This window comes from Chiloscyllium plagiosum, chromosome 39 (assembly GCF_004010195.1).
Source record: "Chiloscyllium plagiosum isolate BGI_BamShark_2017 chromosome 39, ASM401019v2, whole genome shotgun sequence".
In the NCBI taxonomy this organism is placed as follows: Eukaryota; Metazoa; Chordata; class Chondrichthyes; order Orectolobiformes; family Hemiscylliidae; genus Chiloscyllium; species Chiloscyllium plagiosum.
The window spans coordinates 18,429,931-18,448,366 of NC_057748.1; the positions used below are offsets into that span (position 1 = coordinate 18,429,931).

At 43.2% G+C, this 18,436-nt stretch overlaps 2 protein-coding genes across 2 annotated transcripts in view; one reads left to right on the forward strand and one right to left on the reverse strand.

The window, feature by feature from the left end:
- Positions 1–6,296, forward strand: part of st13 (ST13 Hsp70 interacting protein) — a 44,414-nt gene extending 38,118 nt beyond the window's left edge. Inside the window, exons 10-12 of the mRNA XM_043679913.1 lie at positions 957–1,005; positions 3,739–3,836; positions 4,927–6,296. Of these exons, the coding sequence (XP_043535848.1) occupies positions 957–1,005; positions 3,739–3,836; positions 4,927–5,055 (276 nt within the window). The 3' untranslated portion in view covers positions 5,056–6,296. The remainder of the gene's footprint in view (positions 1–956; positions 1,006–3,738; positions 3,837–4,926) is intronic.
- Positions 6,297–6,857: 561 nt separating this feature from the next.
- LOC122542302 (transcription factor AP-4-like) overlaps positions 6,858–18,436 on the reverse strand; it is a 41,055-nt gene continuing 29,476 nt past the window's right edge. The window contains exons 5-7 of the mRNA XM_043679912.1: positions 17,689–17,835; positions 10,380–10,544; positions 6,858–9,555 (exon numbers count right to left, since the gene is read on the reverse strand). Coding sequence (XP_043535847.1) covers positions 9,262–9,555; positions 10,380–10,544; positions 17,689–17,835 — 606 coding nt within the window. The 3' untranslated portion in view covers positions 6,858–9,261. The remainder of the gene's footprint in view (positions 9,556–10,379; positions 10,545–17,688; positions 17,836–18,436) is intronic.

An 18,436-nucleotide genomic window follows, 5' to 3' on the forward strand; every position in this document is an offset into this window, starting at 1 on the left:
ATTTAGACATTCTGCTGACTCTGGGAAAGATTAGATTCCCTACAGTGTGGAAACAGGCCCTTCGGCCCAACAGGTTCACACCGACCCTCCGAAGAGCAACCCCCAGACCCATTCCCCGACATTTACTCCTGACTAATGCACCTAACGCTACATGCAATTTAACATGGCCAATTCACCTAACCTGCACATCTTTGGACTGTGGGAGGAAACCGGATCACCTAGAGGAAACCCACGCAGACACTGGGAGAATGTGCAAACTCCACACAGTCGCCCGAGGCGGGAATTGAACCCAGGTCCCTGACACTGTGAGGCAGCAGTGGTAACCACTGAGCCACCGTGCTGCCCCACCTTTATGTTGCAGAAGCAATCTTACTCATGTGAACTGAGTCAAAAAGTGTAGTGCTGGAAAAGCACAGCCGGTCAGGCAGCATCCAAGAAGCAGGAGAATCGATGTTTCAAGCATAAGCTCTTAATTGGGAATGCTCCTGCTTCTCAGATGCTGCCTGACTGGCTGTGCTTTTCGAGCACCATAATTTTTGACACTGATCTCCAGCAAATGCAGTCCTTACTTTCTTCCTCATGTGAGCAGACCAGGAGTCATTACTGAGTTGGGATGTTAGATTCTTGTTTAGGAAGTGCCTGGCAGTCAGGAATTGAAGCACTTTATGTTCATGGGATGTGTTGTCCTGATAATGACTAGACTCTGGAGATTCCCTTTGCTTTTAAGGAGACTCTGATTTGTGACTAGCATTTTACAGTCTGATATCTGGCTGAAGACATTTGCACCCTGTAAAAATAATTGGCACCAGAGTTTCTGCATAGAGGCTGGACTCCAAAGGGGTACCTGTGGTCTGGTACATCTGCATTTAGCTGTCTCAACAGCCACTCCAAATATTTAATTTCTTGATTTGTAGCCTTCATGTGTGATCCATAAACATCTCTTCTCTTTATTTCAGGAGGAAGAGGCTCGCCGTCCGGGGGCAGCTGGATTCGGTGGTTTCCCAGGTTGGTTTTTCTGTATTTTTTTGCACTCCCTTGTTTGGCCAATAGAGGATGAACATCCCAATTCCGTGGTGATTGCTGTTTTAAGACAGCTGTGAGAAACGCAACAGCTGACCAGGGACACTAAATGTTATACTGGGCAAATCCTTCCAACCACTTCACTAAATTAGATTGGACCTGAACAGTTTTGAAATAAAAATTGTTCATCAAAATGGGGTTGCCAAGATTTGCAATGAAATATTTCGCATTTCTGGTATGGTTATCAATGTTCCTTGGGTGGTGAGATGCTCTCAGTAATCAAGCGGGAGATCGGAAGAACAGCAAGCCAGGCAGGATCAGGAGGTAAAGTCCATGTTTCTGAAGTAACTCCTCTTCAGGATTGGGGGTGGGTGTAAATGGGAGAGGGGCGTGGTGGTGAGGTAGGGATTGGTGAACAAAGATAGAGGGTATGCCCCATGCTCTCTGTAGCTAGTGGTTGCTGCATCAACATTTTTGATTTCTTCACCTTTAGCATCCTTTCTAATTTAGTTTGTGAATGTTTTAGCATCAGTTTGAATTGGTTACTCACTGTGGAAGTTGTCCTTGAAAAAATGCACTTTGTGTGTCCCTAGAAGGCCTTGATTTGCCTTTCTGTATGCTACTCCCGGTTGATCACAAACTGACAGCCTCAAGTTAAGCTCTGAGTTCTGCAACACTGCTAGTAATATGTACACTCCACCACTTTTGCATCATTTTAATCCACCACATCCAATTCTTACTAGGCTGCGGTTTCAAGCAACATTCTAATTGTCCCAAGAAGTGGCTGATTTTCATTTTGCTGTCCCAGACCGTGAATGTCAGCAGTTGATAATAGAGGGCATCACAGACAACTCTGCTCCTATTCTTGCTCAAATGTCATCACATATGCACTTACCAGCAGGAGTTAGTAAGTCAGAAACTCAGTATCTGGCCTTGCTAGACCAGAAGTAACTGGCCATTGCTGTCTCAGTGAAGACTGGGTGACTTTCATAAACTAGTCATTTCCTATATCTGCTCCTCTTGTGGTATGAGTGCATTTTGGTAAAACAAGCAAAGGCAGTTGATGGTAGGGCCCTGGGTAGTGTTGTTGAACAGAGACCGAAGGATTCAGATACATTGAAACTTGCGTTGCAGGTAGACAAAGAACTGAGTGGTAAAGAAGGTGTTTAGCACATTTACCTTTGTTGCTCATACCATTGAGTATGGAAGTTGAGATGTCATGTTGTACAGGACATTGGTGAAGCTACTTTTGGAGTACAGTGTACAGTTTTGGTCACTCTGCTATTAGAAGGGTATTATTAAATTGAAGAGGGTTTAGAAGAGATTTATCAGGATGTTGCCAGCACTGGACCGTTTGAGTTATATGGAGAAACTGGATAGGCTGGGACTTTCTTCATTGGAACATGAGGTTGCAGGGTGACCTTATAAAGGTTTATTGAATCATGAGGGGCATAGATAAAAGTGAACAGCAAAGGTCTTTTTCCTGGGGTGGGGAAGTTCAAAACTAGGGGGTATATTTTTAAGGTGAGAGGAGAAGGATTTAAAAGGGACTTGAGGGGCAACTTTTTCTCTTGCAGGATGGTTTATATATGGAATGAACTGCCAGAGGAAGTGTTAGATGCGGGTACAATTAGAACATTTAAAAGACATTTGGATAAGTATATGAATAGGAAAGGTTTAGAGGGATATGAGCCAAATGGAGGCAAGTGGGACTAGGTTAGTTTGGGAATATGGTCAGTGTGGAGTGGTTAGCCTGAAAGGTCCATTTCTGTGCTGTATGACTGTAGAATTTGAACCCAGGATAATTTAGAAATCCAATTTGCTTATTATTCAGAGATATTCCTGACTGATGTACTAATAACTGAGTTCAATTCTTCATTGTAGATCAAGTTTTTATACAGAAATAATGCTGCAAATCACAATGGGTCAGGAAACATCTGTGGAGAGAGAACAAACTCGAGTTTTGAGTCTTAAGACTCAAAGCGTTAGCTTGCTCTCCGTGGATGCTGTCTGACCTGTGATTAACAGCATTTTTTTTTTGTTTTCAGTACAGATTCCAGCATCTGCAGTAATTTGCACATAAATACTTGTGTTCTAATATGGTCTTGGATGTCTGATAGTTTGATGTCTGATAAGTCTCTGAGTTTGCGTAAGCCAGTGCCGTTTAGTTTTCCTCATTACCTATATTGTAGTTTTCCATAAATGGAGTGATTTATCCATAACGTCAAGGTATGGCATGTGACATAAGGCTAGCTGCAACAGGACAAGCTGGAAGAAGCATCCATTTTGAGCACACTGACAGTGCTAGTGCATGCACTGCTGAGGAAGGGACTGAGGAGCTTAAGGCTTTTCCCTTCCCAGCTAGAGCAGGGACAAAGGTCATCCATGGAAGTGGGAGTTGGGGTGGCGGGGGGGCTCGTCTGCAACTGAAATGCAATAGCCTCTTATTTTTTAAAACAATTGTCAGAACCTGAAAGACGTTTCTGAACATATTCTGTATCATGTCATTTTGGAAGCTGGCTGCTGCTTTCTAACGTTTGCCAGTGAGGTCAGCTTTCTCTTTGCACATATACAGTCTGGCTGGTGTTTATACAACAACAGCCTTCCATATGTATCTATTCAATTAGAGTTCAGGTCCATCAATCATGGGAAGAGATCAATGTATCTGTGCTGCTTTATAATCACCATGTCCATCAATGTTAATTTTCCTATCTTCAGGAGGTGCTGGTGGTTTTCCAGGTGGAATGCCTGGGATGGCAGGAATGCCTGGTCTGAATGATCTACTTGGTGATCCAGAGGTGCTTGCAGCTATGCAGGTAACTGTAATACGAATTTTCAGTCTTGGCGTGCAGTCCTGTCTGGTAGTTGCTCACTGAAATGCACTTGTCACCAGAATCACCATTAGAGATTGGGTATTAGAGAGATTGGGATTGAAATCCTGACACTTAAGCCCCTGTGCTGTCTGATCCAAATGATGCCAGGTCACTGTACATATCCAGGAAGGTCAAATTGTTGACTTGGCTTATTGAAACAGATGGGCATTTTTCTAAATATGGAATCTGAATGTCCAGCTTGAGAAACTACTGCTTTTGGTTAACATCTCATAGAGAAGTGAGATATGCATTCTGCGTTGTGTTTCCTCTTGGTGCATCCGTGAAGTACTTGTTCTCTCTTCCAATCATTGTTTCCCTCTCCCTTTTTTTTTAATCACGTCGGAAAAGAGCAGTTTGTAGTCCTTTCAGCTGCGTTGCACCAACTCTATTTGATTGGTTACAGGTCAAAAGCAGCACATGTACAGGAAGAGAGAATGTTTTCACTTCCCCCTCATCTTGTGTGTTTTGAAGGCAGTGATTTGTACTAGAATGCATCTTCACATAAAGCTAAGAAACTGTATCACCCCCCCCCCCCCAGTCATGTTTAATATGGTTTTGGACAGAATTGTATTGTGAATTGGGAAGGGGTGACAGTAAGGTAGAGGACCATAGGGCTGCTCTCATTATAGAGACGACTGGTGTTGGTTTAACCAAAAGGTTGCTATACCTTGGGTGAGATCAAGAAGCTGTAACCTTAGCCATTACAGGAAGAGTATGTGAATGAGGAGAACTGAACCATTGCTACAGTTATTGATGGCTGTACTTCTAATAAACCCGTGTTTGTGATTTGGAGTTGGCATGATCGCTAACCTGAGATTGCTCCATCACTTTTCATGACATCTGTTAACTGAGTACAAATGGGGGAGCAACTCTGGGACCTTGCTTAGTATTGTACTGCATGCTGTGATCCTTAGTTAGCCTCAGAAACTGGAAGAGTTAATCAAAAGAAAATTTATGAAGCTAGCCTTAAGCCTTCAGCATTTTTCTACACTCCTTGCCTATTAAAGCATTATTTAACTGGTTTTCTCTGCAGGATCCTGAGATAATGGCTGCATTCCAAGATGTGGCCCAGAACCCAGCTAACATCTCGAAATACCAGAACAACCCCAAGGTGATGAACTTCGTGGAGAAACTATCATCTAAATTTGGTGCCAAACCATAAAGAGGCAGATCACAGAATGTCTGAAATAAAATCTTAATTAGAACTCCCTCCCTACCACCCATGCACTGCTCTTGCATCTATATACCTCCCAAAGTTCAGAGTAGCCTGCTTTATTTTTGGGTCTTTTTCTTACTAGATTTAATTTGATCTTTTGGAATTTTTTTGACACAGTAAAAAAAAAAAAATGTTGCTCATGCAAAACCTCTCCTGCTGCTTAATGTCTGTAGTGACCTGGGTCTGGTAACAGGTTTATTACTTACACTGAGACTTGGAGTTCTAACCCTTTCACTAGCAAACTTTGGGGATATTTGATGCCTCTATTTTAGCAAATCAGTTAATGCTAAAATAAACTGTTTAAAACTGTAGAGTGGAGAGTTAATGCAAACATGGATTGCCTTAGAAAGAAAAACACGGGAACAAATTAACTGTATGTGTGGAGTCCAGACAATAATGTGCTTCTAACCGACCTTTGGCATAGTTAAGCACAGTTTGTATTGTGGCATGGGAGCATAGGCAGCAGATGTATTTCAGATTTAAAACTTTGAATAATCCTCTGCTAGATAACATTAAAGAAGCCTTGTTCTCTTGCCTGCTGAGTTAGCTAATCTCCAAGGGGATTCATTTGGATGCTGTGGGTCATCTTGGACTACATAGGTGAGCAATCCCTACTCCACTATCCAGTGATTTTACTCTTGAATATGAAGTTTGATAGACTTACACTCTGGCCAAGCAGCTTTCTGACCTAACTATTTTTGTTAAAAATGACAAACCGGGAGATGTATCAGTGGGCTGCAAGTACCCTTACAGCTGCAGCCAAGGATAAATGACTATCTACATAAATGCTAGTTTCATGGTAAAGTACTAAAGGGGAAAGGAATGAAGGTTGAGCACTCCCTATATGAAATGTTTTGAGTATTCAGTCAAAGGGACACTTTATTGCCCTTGATACCCACTACATGACAGCTTAGTCAGTTGATACAAACTAAAACCTTGGTCTTTATTATCCACCATACAACTTTGAGCACCCAGTTGTCAAGCAGTTATTGCTATGAGGTTGCAACTAGGTTAATTGGTTCAGTTGTATTTCTCCCCAGTAACAATCAATACATTTTGAAAAGGAGATTAATGACTCTGACGAGAGCAATATTAAATGTAAATATCAAGCATGAGAGCTCTACTTATTCTGACCCTAAAAATGTCTTTGTTTGCCTCCTTCAGAAGATTAAATTCTGGTGAATTCATGGTTGTGTTAATTGTCTGTATCAAGCCAGTGTTATTTAGACTTTTATACACTGATTTCGTATGAACAAGATTTTTCTATTTTTATAGAACTCTATACTATTAACCATCCTTGTTTAGTAGGGGGAAGCAAATGAAAAGAGCAAGTGGGCAATTTTACACTCTTGTGGGAGAAATTAAGTTCCCAGAGGTATAATTGTAGTAATTTCTATACTGAAGGGGCAGAATCTGTATGATGTATGTAGGTATGCTGCCCTTTTCTCCCATCTACTGACTCTAATGAACTGTGGATACCCCTTCAGAGGGATGGAGCTGCAAGTCTATGATCACTTGGAAGTTTTTTTTAGTTCTGGAAGTAAATGGAACTAGGGTGAAATTGTTCTTCTCTTCCTCCCCCCCTGTTTAATCGAGGCTGAAAGGGACCGGGATCTCCCAGATTCACACTTGAACAGACTGTCATCCTCTCCTTCCATGTTTAAGAAGCAACAAATAAAACATCAAATGTTCTCCTCCAAAAGAATTTCTTAACAACACAATGTAATGAAATGTCTATTTTAGGAAAAAAAAACCTGCTAGTGCTTTAATGACATGGCAAGATTATAAATTTCTTCTGAACCCACTTGGAGAACTTCACAATGAGGCTTTTGCCGTTTGACCGCTGTCAACTTTCCACAACAGGAAAAGTCAAAACACCTGGGGCTACAAACCACCACAGCCTGTACCATAACTCCCACTGGGCTGTGAGCAACCGCTTGGAAGAAACACTCAACCACCCCCCTGGCCCAGACTCAACTGGCTGAATGGCTGCCTTCTGTACTTATAATAACTAAGATCAGCCAACCAAACTTGATTAAAAGCAGGCAGTTGATGAAATAGTTACAAGTCTGCTCCACCATTCTTATAAAATCATGTCAAATCATTAACTCCACTCTCCTAGACACACTTCTTACTGTTTTCCTTTATTTTTTTCAATCCTGCTATTACTATTAGCTCCTTTGGTGTCTCTCAATCAGTGGATTGTGTTCTGGAAGCAGGCTTGGAGGGTGTGCCAACATTGCTGGACATGGGGCTAAGCCCAAATGCACCTGGTCCACACCCATGTTTGTCGGAAAGGTGGGCAGCCAACAAGAAACTGCTAATCCTCCCAGTGGCGCACCTGTAAAAATCCACTCTCCTTTTGAGTAAACACCGCAAAAACAGCATTCAGAATGATAACATTTACATATGGAGTGCTCTCTTTAAAAAGAACACAAGCCATCAGTTTTGAGATCTAAGCCTTTTCCCAACAAAAGTCACAAGTCAATCTTGTGTGCAAAGCATTAAGCTCAAATTGTCAAAAAGATTGTATAATTTGAAGTGAGATTTTTAAGAAAATAAACAAATAACCTTTAAAAACTCAATTTTAAGTGCTCTAAAAACATTTTATACAACCCTCCCCTCCCATACAATGTACAGACAGGAGCAGTCCTATTAAGACCAGGCTACACCAACCAGATTTCAGCAATGTGCTGAAAGGCTTGGCACCAATGATTGTTCTGCCACACACTACGCTGACATTTCATATTGTGGCTTGTAAAAGATTATTCAAAGCTGTACCAAAAAAGACTGCTAGATTCTTCTTTACATTATCCCATAAATGCACTTTTTTTTTTGAAAAAAATTATGTAAAAAGATACCACCTACAATAAAACTTTACATCAAACCCTGTAGTGACTCCATTATGCATTGAATACCATGAAGCAGTTAGTCAGCCCAAATTACTCAAAACAAAAATGTCTACGTGAATACAGGGTCCATCCAAAGTGTTCCCAAATTGACCACAATCTTTCTTAAGTATCAACTTAATCTCAGACCACAGGTAGAGCATCCCAGAAGGTACAGGGTCACTCTCTTTCTCTCAGATCAAATTTTTTGCCATTAACCTGATATTTTCTCTTCAAACATTTTTTGTGAAGTGATTTGGCTTGATCAGTGTGAAGAATAGCGTTTGCTTCATAACTGATGTTAAGATTTAATATGTGTCTTGGGGTTCTTCCGATCACACACTTCTATAAATCAATTGCTGGATGCAGTGACAGCCAGAAAGTCCCAGTTTCCATTTCTGGTCTGTGCAAAGTTGCTCTGAGGTATCCATTGCACTGCTAAATTGGATCTCCTGGGTCAGGCCAGGAATAAAGTAATGAAGCCTGGGCTATTGCTGCCAATTCACGCTCTAGTAATCTTTCAGTGGAAAGTACGAGCATGTGATAAAGTAAGCAGCAAACAATGCACATTACTCCCCCAGTCAAACTGACTGCCAGTGTTTGTTAAGCAAGATATGTATGTCAGGGAAAGTCACCTTCTAATGGCAAGGAGTGCAGGTAAGTGACACAGTACCTCAATTGAGGCACAGCTTCCAGGAAGCAAGGCACAAAAAAAAAAGGAGCAACAGTCTTTCACTAGGAGACAAATGGTCCAACATTCTCTAGCCTGTCATCTAACTCCTATAACAAGAGATTTGCCCTTTTAATGATGGATTAATTTGCCATTTAGATTGACACTGGTAAACAAATTCCAAAAATCGGGCTATTAAAAAATGTAATTTTATATTTAAAACATTTACTTGCTGCTAAAATGTGGTGGTTGCTGAAGTAAATTTAGTGACAGCTGTTGGATTTACCTGGATGTTGTGAAATTATAAAATCAGCCATATGAGCCAATGACAGGAGATCCAGACAACAAGCTTATCTCTCAGAGGCAACTGGCCAGAGAGGAAACTGCAGCAATCTGAACTGGCCAAGAAAAAACAACTCCTTCCACCTTTGTTCACAGAGCTGGGACCAGAGGACACTCAAGGCTGCTCTCACTCTGGAAGGAGTTTAGTTTGGGAGGAATGCCACTCAAACGTCCCTTAATCTCAAACTCAATAGACTGGCCACACTGTCCTCCATTCTCACAGTTCACACTAACAAGTCTCTTCAGTCTCCCTTAGAGGATGCCAGTCCCTGGGACGAGCACAGATGGAACTGGCTCCACCTCCACTTTGGGCCTCCTAAGCATTGCCAGCATCTGTCTCCCATCAGCGTCCTGGCTTTCAGACTGCGTGTCACCGAAGGAGCTCTTGATTATCAGTGGCGAAGCTGCCACCAGCCCATGCCATTCCCGTTCCTCCTTGACGCCCTCCTGCATCCTGTCAAGATTAAGGAAAGCTGAGATTTCTTTCTCGACTCTCACTGGCTCCTCTTTGATGCCTTGTTCAGTGGCTTCAATGTGCTGAATGGCCTTAGAAGAGAAAGAATATTTAGGTGACTGCTAAAAACAACAAAATAAATTTAATACTGAGGTGACCCCTCTTGAGTTGCCCTGTTATGCAAATATATCTCAATATTTAATAATCCCCTTTTATGAAATGGGTCAGCTTTCCCCACCCCAACTTTGCTGCTGTGCTGACAGATCCACAAAGTCCGGCGCTTGCCTCATCTCAAATCAGCCAGAGTTAGAACACTGGAAAAAAGTGAGGACTGGAGATCAGAGTCAAAAAGTGTGGTGCTGGAAAAACACAGCCAGTCAGGCAGCATCCAAGGAGCAGGAGAGTCGATGTTTTGAGCATAAGCTCTTCGTCAGGAATGAGGGGATGGCCAAACTCTAGCATCGTCTTCTGCCTTGGGACCCTCCAACTACACGGATCAATGTAGATTTCACCAGTTTCTTTGTATCCCCTCCCCCCCACCTTATCCCACAGTCAACCTTCTAACTTGGCACCACCCTCTTAAACTGTCCTACCTGTCCATCTTCCTTCCCACCTAAATGTTCCACCTCCCTTTCCAACCTATCACCATCACCCCCACCTTCATCTACCTATCATATAGCTTATGCCCGAAACGTCGAATCTCTTGCTCCTTGGATGCTGCCTGACCGGCTGTGCTTTTCCAGTGCCACACTCCTTGACTCAGAGCTAGGAGACCGTCGGCCACCTCAATCCTGACAGAAGGAGGAAACCACTCCCTGGACAAGAGTGACCACCCCCAAGAGCAATGCATAAACCTACTGTAGCACTCTGATCCTCTAAATAAGATATTGTGCTTCTGAACCCACAACCCCCATACCTGTACAATGGTGTCCAAGTTCTGTTTCGATGTGGACACTGTACTGATGACGGAGCTCGGTGCCATGGTTACCACGTTGACCTGGAGGACACTTGGAGGCAGAGGTGCTGGCACTATGACTGTTGGGTGTTGAGTTGGGGCCGGGGGACTGTGTGCGACGGACAGCTAACAGGGAGGGAAACGAAAAACATCTTCAGAAAAAGCATCAGAGGCTGTTAAAAAAAACATTCAGCTGCAAACAAGGTGAAGGAGGGAGAGACAGGCAGCAGAGAGAGAGTTAGGGAGAGAAAGTGGAAGCTGGAATGAGAAATACAGGCAGTGGAAGAAATGGATACAAAGGGACAAATGGGCTTAGGACAGAAAGAGTGGGTCAAAAAAAGGAGAGCGCAGGGAAGCACATTAAAAAAACGCAGCACGGTGGCTCAGTGGTTAATACTGCAGCCTCACAGCACCAGGGTACCTGGGTTCGAATCCAGCCTTGGTCGACTGTCTATGTGGAGTTTGCACATTCTCCCGTGTCTGCGTGGGTTTCCTCCCACAGTACAAAGATGTGCAGGTTAGATGATTTGGCCATGTTAAAATTGCCCATTGTGTTCAGGGATGTGTAAGTTAAGTGTATTAGTCAGGGATAGATGTAGAGTAATGGGGAATGGGTCTGGGTGGGTTACTCTTTGGAAGGTCGGTGTGGACCTGTTAGGCCAAATGGCCTGTTTCCACACAGTAGGGAATCTACGAGACAAAGAAATTCTTAAAATAGTTGAGATCTGACTGTAATATACAGACCACAGCCCCTCATTGTTAAGCATAGCATATGGATTCTGACATTCACTTGAAATGAAGTACCGGGGAGGAGCCGTTTTCCGTAAGTGACCACCTGCCTACCCATTCTCCCTTCTCAATGTCATCAAGGAAAGAAAGAGAAGGAAACATTGAGCTTTGTCACCCTCACTTCCCAAGAGTCTTCTGTGCAATGTGACATCTGCACATTTTTAGATTGAGGAAATGTAATCAATTTAATGACGGGAGCATTGGTGTGGGTTTGAATAACACTTTCTGTGCTGGAATGGAGTGACTATCTCACCTGCTCAACCCACACACCAAGCCATCACAGAGACAGAGAAGGAGGGTCTCAAATATAAAAACTTAATTTAAAAAATTGGTACGGAGGTGAGGTAAACACAGACCATGTTTTTAAAGAGGTCATTTGCAGCCAAAGCATATGACGTGGAACTCAAGGGTAACACAGTAACTCCAAAATTGCAATGGTGAAATATACCACTTAGTATGGGTCTCAAGAACATGAAGAAGCCTCAAGCCTGTTCTGTGATTGGTTGAACCATGGCTTGGTTGGGATCTTAACTCCATTGACCCAACTTAGATCCATAAACTTTAATATGCACATTCAACAAAGGTGTATCAATCTCAGTTTTTAATTTTAATATTGGCAACCTACCCTCCCTCCCTCAGCATCTGTCTTAGCAGCATTTTTTGAGGCAGAGTTGCAAATTCCTACTCCCCTCCCCCTCCCCTTCGTATGAGGGGGTACTTTCTGACCATCCCTGAGTGACCTGGCTCTAATTTTAAGATAAAAGTCGCATTGTTGAAGACTCCTGGCTGAGGAAGTAGTTGCTCTCCATCTCAATGGAGTGCTTTCATCTTCATAACGACACCTCAGTTAGACTGCCCTTTAATCTTCTGCACATGGATATGGAAGGTTTGAGGTATAAAGAAAGACTGGATAGGCTGGGACTTTTCACTGGAGTGTAGGAGCTTGAGAGGTGACCTTATAGAGGTTTACAAAATCATGAGGGATATAGATAGTGTCTTTTCCCAGGATAGGAATTTCAAGACTAGGGAACATAATTCTCTCCAGTCAACTTAAAACTAAGAAAAACATGAAGAGCAAGTTTTTTTTTATACAGGGTGGTTCACATATGGTGGATGCAGGCACAATTACAACGTTTAAAAGACATGGGTTTGGAGGGAAAAGGGCTCGGAGCAGTCAAGTCGGACTAGTTAGGTTTGGGATCATGTTCAACATGGACTGGTTGGAATAATACAAGCCCATTCTGAGCAACCTGCACACATAGCCTTTCAGAAACTCCCAAACAGCAAGGCTGCCGAGAAACAGTGACCTGTGGAACCCACAGGGCCATACAGTCTAGAAACAAACCCTTCAGTTCGACCAGTCTACATCCACCATGTTCCCAAAGTAAACTAGCCCCATTTGCTTGTGTTTGGCCCATATCCCTCCAAACCTTTTCTATTCAAGTACTTATCCAAATGTTTTTTAAACTTTGTAACTGTACCTGCATCCACCACTTCCTCTGGTAGTTCATTCCACACATGAACCACACTGTGTAAAGTAATTGCCCGTCATGTCCTTCTTAAATCTTTCACCTCTCTCCTTAAAAAATATGCTCCCAAGTTTTCAACTCCCCAACCTAGAGAAAAGACCTTTGTTATTCACCTTATCCATGCCCCTTATGACTTTATAAACCTCAATAAAGGTCATCCCTCAACCTCCTACACTCCAGTGAAAAAGGACCCAGCCTCTCCTTCATAACTCAAACCTTCCATTTCCAGCAACATCCGGGTAAATCTTTTCTGAACCCTCTCCAATTTAATAATATCCTTCCTATAACAGGACGACCAGAACTGTGCACAGTACTCCACAAGAGGCCCCACCAGTGTCCTCTATAACCTCAACATGACATCCCAACTCTTATACTCAAAGGTCTGAACAATGAAGGCAAGCATACTAAACACTTTTCTGGGAGAAGGCAGGGTTGGACCAGCTGATTCCGAGTGGGAGGAGAGTGACGGGCCTGAAGGAAAGGATCAGCCAGCTAGGCTGTGAGGCTGAGCTGGCAACAGACCAAAGAAAAATGCCGCAGCAGCTGTGACCATATCCACTTACAGGAGAAAATTAAAACCAATCAACAGAGACCGAACAGTAGCACAGACAGCTGAGAGAGAGGCTGCCCTTGCCCACAAGGAAGGTTAACCCCTTCAGGAATTTCGAGTTGGGGTGGAGAAATCCCAGAATATAATTCTCCCGCTCAATTCTAGGGGCACAGAGGAACAACTTATTATTAACTCATTGCTCTATATCATGCAGGGTTCCCCTCCCAGTTCCTTCCCCCTTGCCACCAATCATTGCCTCCACTTCCAGTCCTTGTTAAATATTGATCTTGTAGCAAAGAAACAGGCCATTTGGCCCAATAGGTCCATACCAGCTCCACAGGTGTTTTCCCATCTGACCCTATCAGCTTATTGTGTTACTTTCTCACAAGTTTCTCTTAAATACATCTGAACTATTCACATCTTCGTGAGAGCTAGTTCCAGACTATGGGTAGATTAGATTAGATTAGATTACTTACAGTGTGGAAACAGGCTTTTCGGCCTGTAAGGCAGCAGTGCTAGCCACCGTGCCACCCAAAGCGGGTATAAAGCTTTCTCCTCAATTCCTTATTGCATTTATTAGTTAGCTCAGATTTGAGACTGCTAGCTTTGGACTTGGAGGCCCTGTGGCGCAGTGAACAGAAAGTCTCAAGTTCAAGCCACGCCCCAGAACTTGTTAGCTAAGGAAAGTGTATTCATAATGCAGCCAAACAGGTTATTCTTCCAACCAGCAGGTGGTAAGTGCAGGAGAGACTCCTGAGTCAGCCTTTAAATAAAATCATTTCGTGGGATATCAGCATCACTGCTGCCTAGAACTGAATGGCTTGCTTGGCAGTTTCAAAGATGGTTATAAGTCACCTGCAACGCTGTGACCTACACCTGGTAGATTTTCTTCCCTAACAGGACATTGCTAAACTAGAATAATCCATGGTCACCACTAGTTTTCAAATTCCAGATTTATTTATTGAATTCTAAATTTCAGCAGCTGCTATGGTGGGATTTGAAGCCATGCATTAGCCTGGGCCTCTGGATTATAAATTGAGTTACATTGCCACTAGACCATTAATGGAAAGGAGCCAGAGTCTCACCATTACGGTACACATGACTGCAACATGCATTATATAAAAAAAACAAATTACCCAGAAAGTCAGGGAGCCTGTAGTTCTCCATTGGCAGAGGCATTGCCATGGAGAAAACGGCTAATCAGTATCCTTTTCTTCTGTTATACAAATTGTTGTGAAGGTTTAGAATTTGGCATTCGTCCATTTGTCCTGATGAAAAGATTTCGCACCTCATAAAGCCATACAGCACGGAAACACAACCTTCATGCCGAACATAATCCCAAACTAAACTAATTCCACCTGCCTGCTCTTGGCCCTTATCCCTCCAAACCTTTCCTACTCATGTACTTATCCAAATGTGTTTTAGACTTTGTAATTGTACCCGCATCCACCACTACATCAGAAAGTCTATTCCAAACACAAACTACCCTCCATGCAAAACATTTGCCTCTTCAAATCTTTTTTAAATCTCTCTCCTCTCAACTTAAAAAGCTGCCCCCAAGTCTTTAAATTCCCCATCTTAGGGAAAAGGCAACTACCATTAACTCTATCTATACATCTCATTATTTTATAAATATTCTATCAGGTCACCTCTCACCCTCCTAAGCTCCAGTGAAAAACATCCCAGCCTTTCTTTACAATTCAAACCTTCCATACCCACAACATCCTGGTAAATCTCTTCTGAACTCTCTCAAGCTTAATTATATCCTTTCTGTAAATAGGTGACCAGAAATGGACACAGTATTCCAGGAGAGGCCTCGCCAATGTCCTGTACAACCTCAACATGACTTTCCAACTCCTATGCTCAAAGGACTGAGCAATGAAAGCAAGCTTACCAAATGCTTTTTTAACCACCCGTCCATATGTGACGCAAACTTCAAAGAATTATGCACCTGCACCCGTAGGTCCCTGTGTTCTATAACATTACCCATGGCCCTACCATTAATTGTATAAGCCCTATTCTTGTATGTTGTACCAGAATGCAATACCTCACATTTCTCCAGATTGAACTCCATCTTCCATTTTTCAACCCATTGACCCATTTGATCAAGATCCCTTTGTAATCTTAGAAAACCTCCATCACTATGTACTATGCCACTAATTTTGGAGTCGTCCACAAACTTACTAACCATGTCTTCTATATTCATATCCAAATCATTTATATAACTGACCAGGAATCCATTCCACAAGTCTGCTAGGCCCACCAAAGTCTACCCCAGGTTGCTATTTAATGAGATGATTTGCCAATAACAACTAAGACCAATAGGATGCACTCAGAGAATGTGGATATAGTCCTTATACATATCTCCCAAGCAGGTGTATGCCTTAGAAGGGAAAAGTGTGTGTTTGAGGCACCCCAAGTAACAGAGTAGACAAGACCAGGTTATACCTGTGGAAGATAAGTGAGGGTGATCAAAGGTGCCCCAGCTCCCACGTCAGTACCAGGGCACCCTAAACCTATGCCCTCTAGTTCCGGACTCCCCCACCACAGGGAAAAGACTTTGTCTATTTACCCTATCCATGCCCCTCATGATTTTATAAACTTCGATAAGGTCACCCCTGCCTCCGCTCCAGGGAAAACAGGCCCCTCATCCTTCTAAACTCCATCGTGTATTGTCCCACAGTCCTCGAACATTCCTCATGTTAAGCCTTTCATTGCTGGGTTCATTCTCATGAATCTCCTATGGACCTGCTCCAGGACCAATACATCCTTCCTGAAGTATGGGGACCAAAATTGCTCCCAGTACTCTAAATGTGGCCTGCATGTATGGAATGAGCTGCCTGGGGAAATGGTGGGGACTGGTACAATTGAAACATTAAAAAGACATCTGGATAAAGGGATATGGGCCAAGTGCTGGAAATGGGATTAGATTAATTTTGGATATCTGGTCAGCGGGCATGAGTTGGACCAAAGGATCTGTTTCGGTGCTGTATATTTCTACGACTCTATGACTCTATCAAGTTGAGACTTGGACAGAGTGGACATTGGGAAGATGTTTCCATTGGCAGGAGGGATGAGGAACAAGGGCACAGCCTTAGAGTAAAGGGAATGGGATAAGAAGAAACCTCAGAAGTACAACCCTGCTTTTATATTCTAGTTCTCTCAAGATGAGTGACAACATCGTATTTGCCTTCCCAATTACTGACTCAACATGCAAGTTTACCTTAAGAGAATCCTGGGACTAGGGCTCTCAAGTCCCCTTGTACTCCAGCTTTCTGAATTTTCTCCCCATTTAGAAAATATTCCATGCCTCTATTCTTCCCACCACAGTGCATGACCTCATACAGGGGTTTTTTGATATTAAACAGCTAGAGAGGGACTTAAAAGAATGAATGTGGGCACCACGACAAGGTGCCTGGATAGATTTAAATAATGAAGGGGTTACATTCAGTTTGGCTGTTTCTATGAAGACCCCCATTTGTGTTTTTCAGATTTAAATCAAATAAATTAATGCCAATTTTTCACTCGCATTAACCCTCAACTCGCTGCAGCCCAGTATTTCAAAACAAAACTAAAATCTGAACATTTTAAACTCATTCAAAGATTGTGATGTAAGACCTTTCTAACTAAAAACCACAAAGGAGACAATGCCCAGATTTGTCAGTCAATAATACTGCCTGCTTAAAGGATGTAATAGAGAAGAAATGTACTTTATGTGTTTTAAGTTAAATAGTATAATTGCTGGTTTGCACTTCACTGGCCAGGACTTGTAGCCCATTGGGTGTGGAAGGCCTCACATAAAGATGCACACAGTGCATTGCTCTATCCACCCACCACAATCCCTTCCACAGCTTGGCTCCAGTCTGAACCTTCCTGTGTAGCCCACAGGGAGGTTCCTGGACTGGCCTCCTTACACTAGGTAGTCAAAATTCAGGAATGGGGATCATAGAATCATAAAATCCCATCAGTGTAGAAATAGGCCAACCTACCGACCTTCTGAAGAGTAACCCACCCACACCCATTCCCCTACCCTATTATCCTATATTTACTCCTGAATAATGCACCTGACCTACACATCCCTGAACACTATGGGGCAATTTAGCATGGCCAATTCACCTAACCTGCACATGTTTGGATTGTGGGAGGAAACCGGAGGAAACCCATGCAGACATAGGGAGAATGTGCAAACTCCACACAATCACCTAAGGCTAGAATCAAACCTGAGTCCCTGGCACTGGGAGGCAGCTGTGCTAACCACTGAGCTACCGTGCCGCCCTAATGCTACCCCCTCAGATGTCGAGGAGGCAGCAATTTCCTCCAGAGAGTGGAAGAGGTGATATAGAGAATGCAGTCTGGTCTAGGCTGTCCTAGGGAGGGTGGGTGGAGATGCAGGAGGTGGTACCTGTGCTGCTGCGTTGCTGCTTCTCTGTTGCTCCTCCACAAGCTGCCTCCGCCGCTCCAGCAACACGTCATGCTCTTGCTGCAGTTGGGCCTGGTGTAGGATCTCCTTCAGCTTGCCGGGCTGCAGCTGCGACTCCAGAGCTTTCACCTGAAGTAAAAAAGGTCGAAAGCCAATGGGTCAGCAGCCGACGTGACTCCACAGAGTGATACAGCACGGATGTTCAGCCCGTCGGCTCTTTGCAAGTGCAATCCAATGAGTTCTGTTCTGCTCTTCACCCTCCAGCCCCTGAATCCCACCCCCACATCCTTGGAACCCTTCTTTAGTTTTTGGGGCATCTTCACCCCAAACTAAGACAGGTGCAACGTATGTGCGCAGTATGTGTAATGATGGGTGTGTCTTTAGTGGGTTGTGGATGATAATGGGTGGCTGCTGAGTGTGAGCTGAAACTTTATTGCTGGAACAGCACAGCAGGTCAGGCAGCATCCAGGGAACAGAAGATTCGACATTTCGGGCACATGCCCTTCTTCAGGAATGAGCAGAGAGTCACTAGAGTTAGGATGAGTAGGGGGTGATTGATTGAAGTTTATATGGTCCTGAATAGGCTTGACAAGGTGGACATGGAAAAGATATTTCCTTTTGTGGGTGAATCCATAACTTGAGAACACTAAATTAAAATTAGAGCTTGTCCTTTAAAGGCAGGGATAAGGAAACATATTTTTTCTCTCAGAAGGCTGTGTGACTTAGAAGC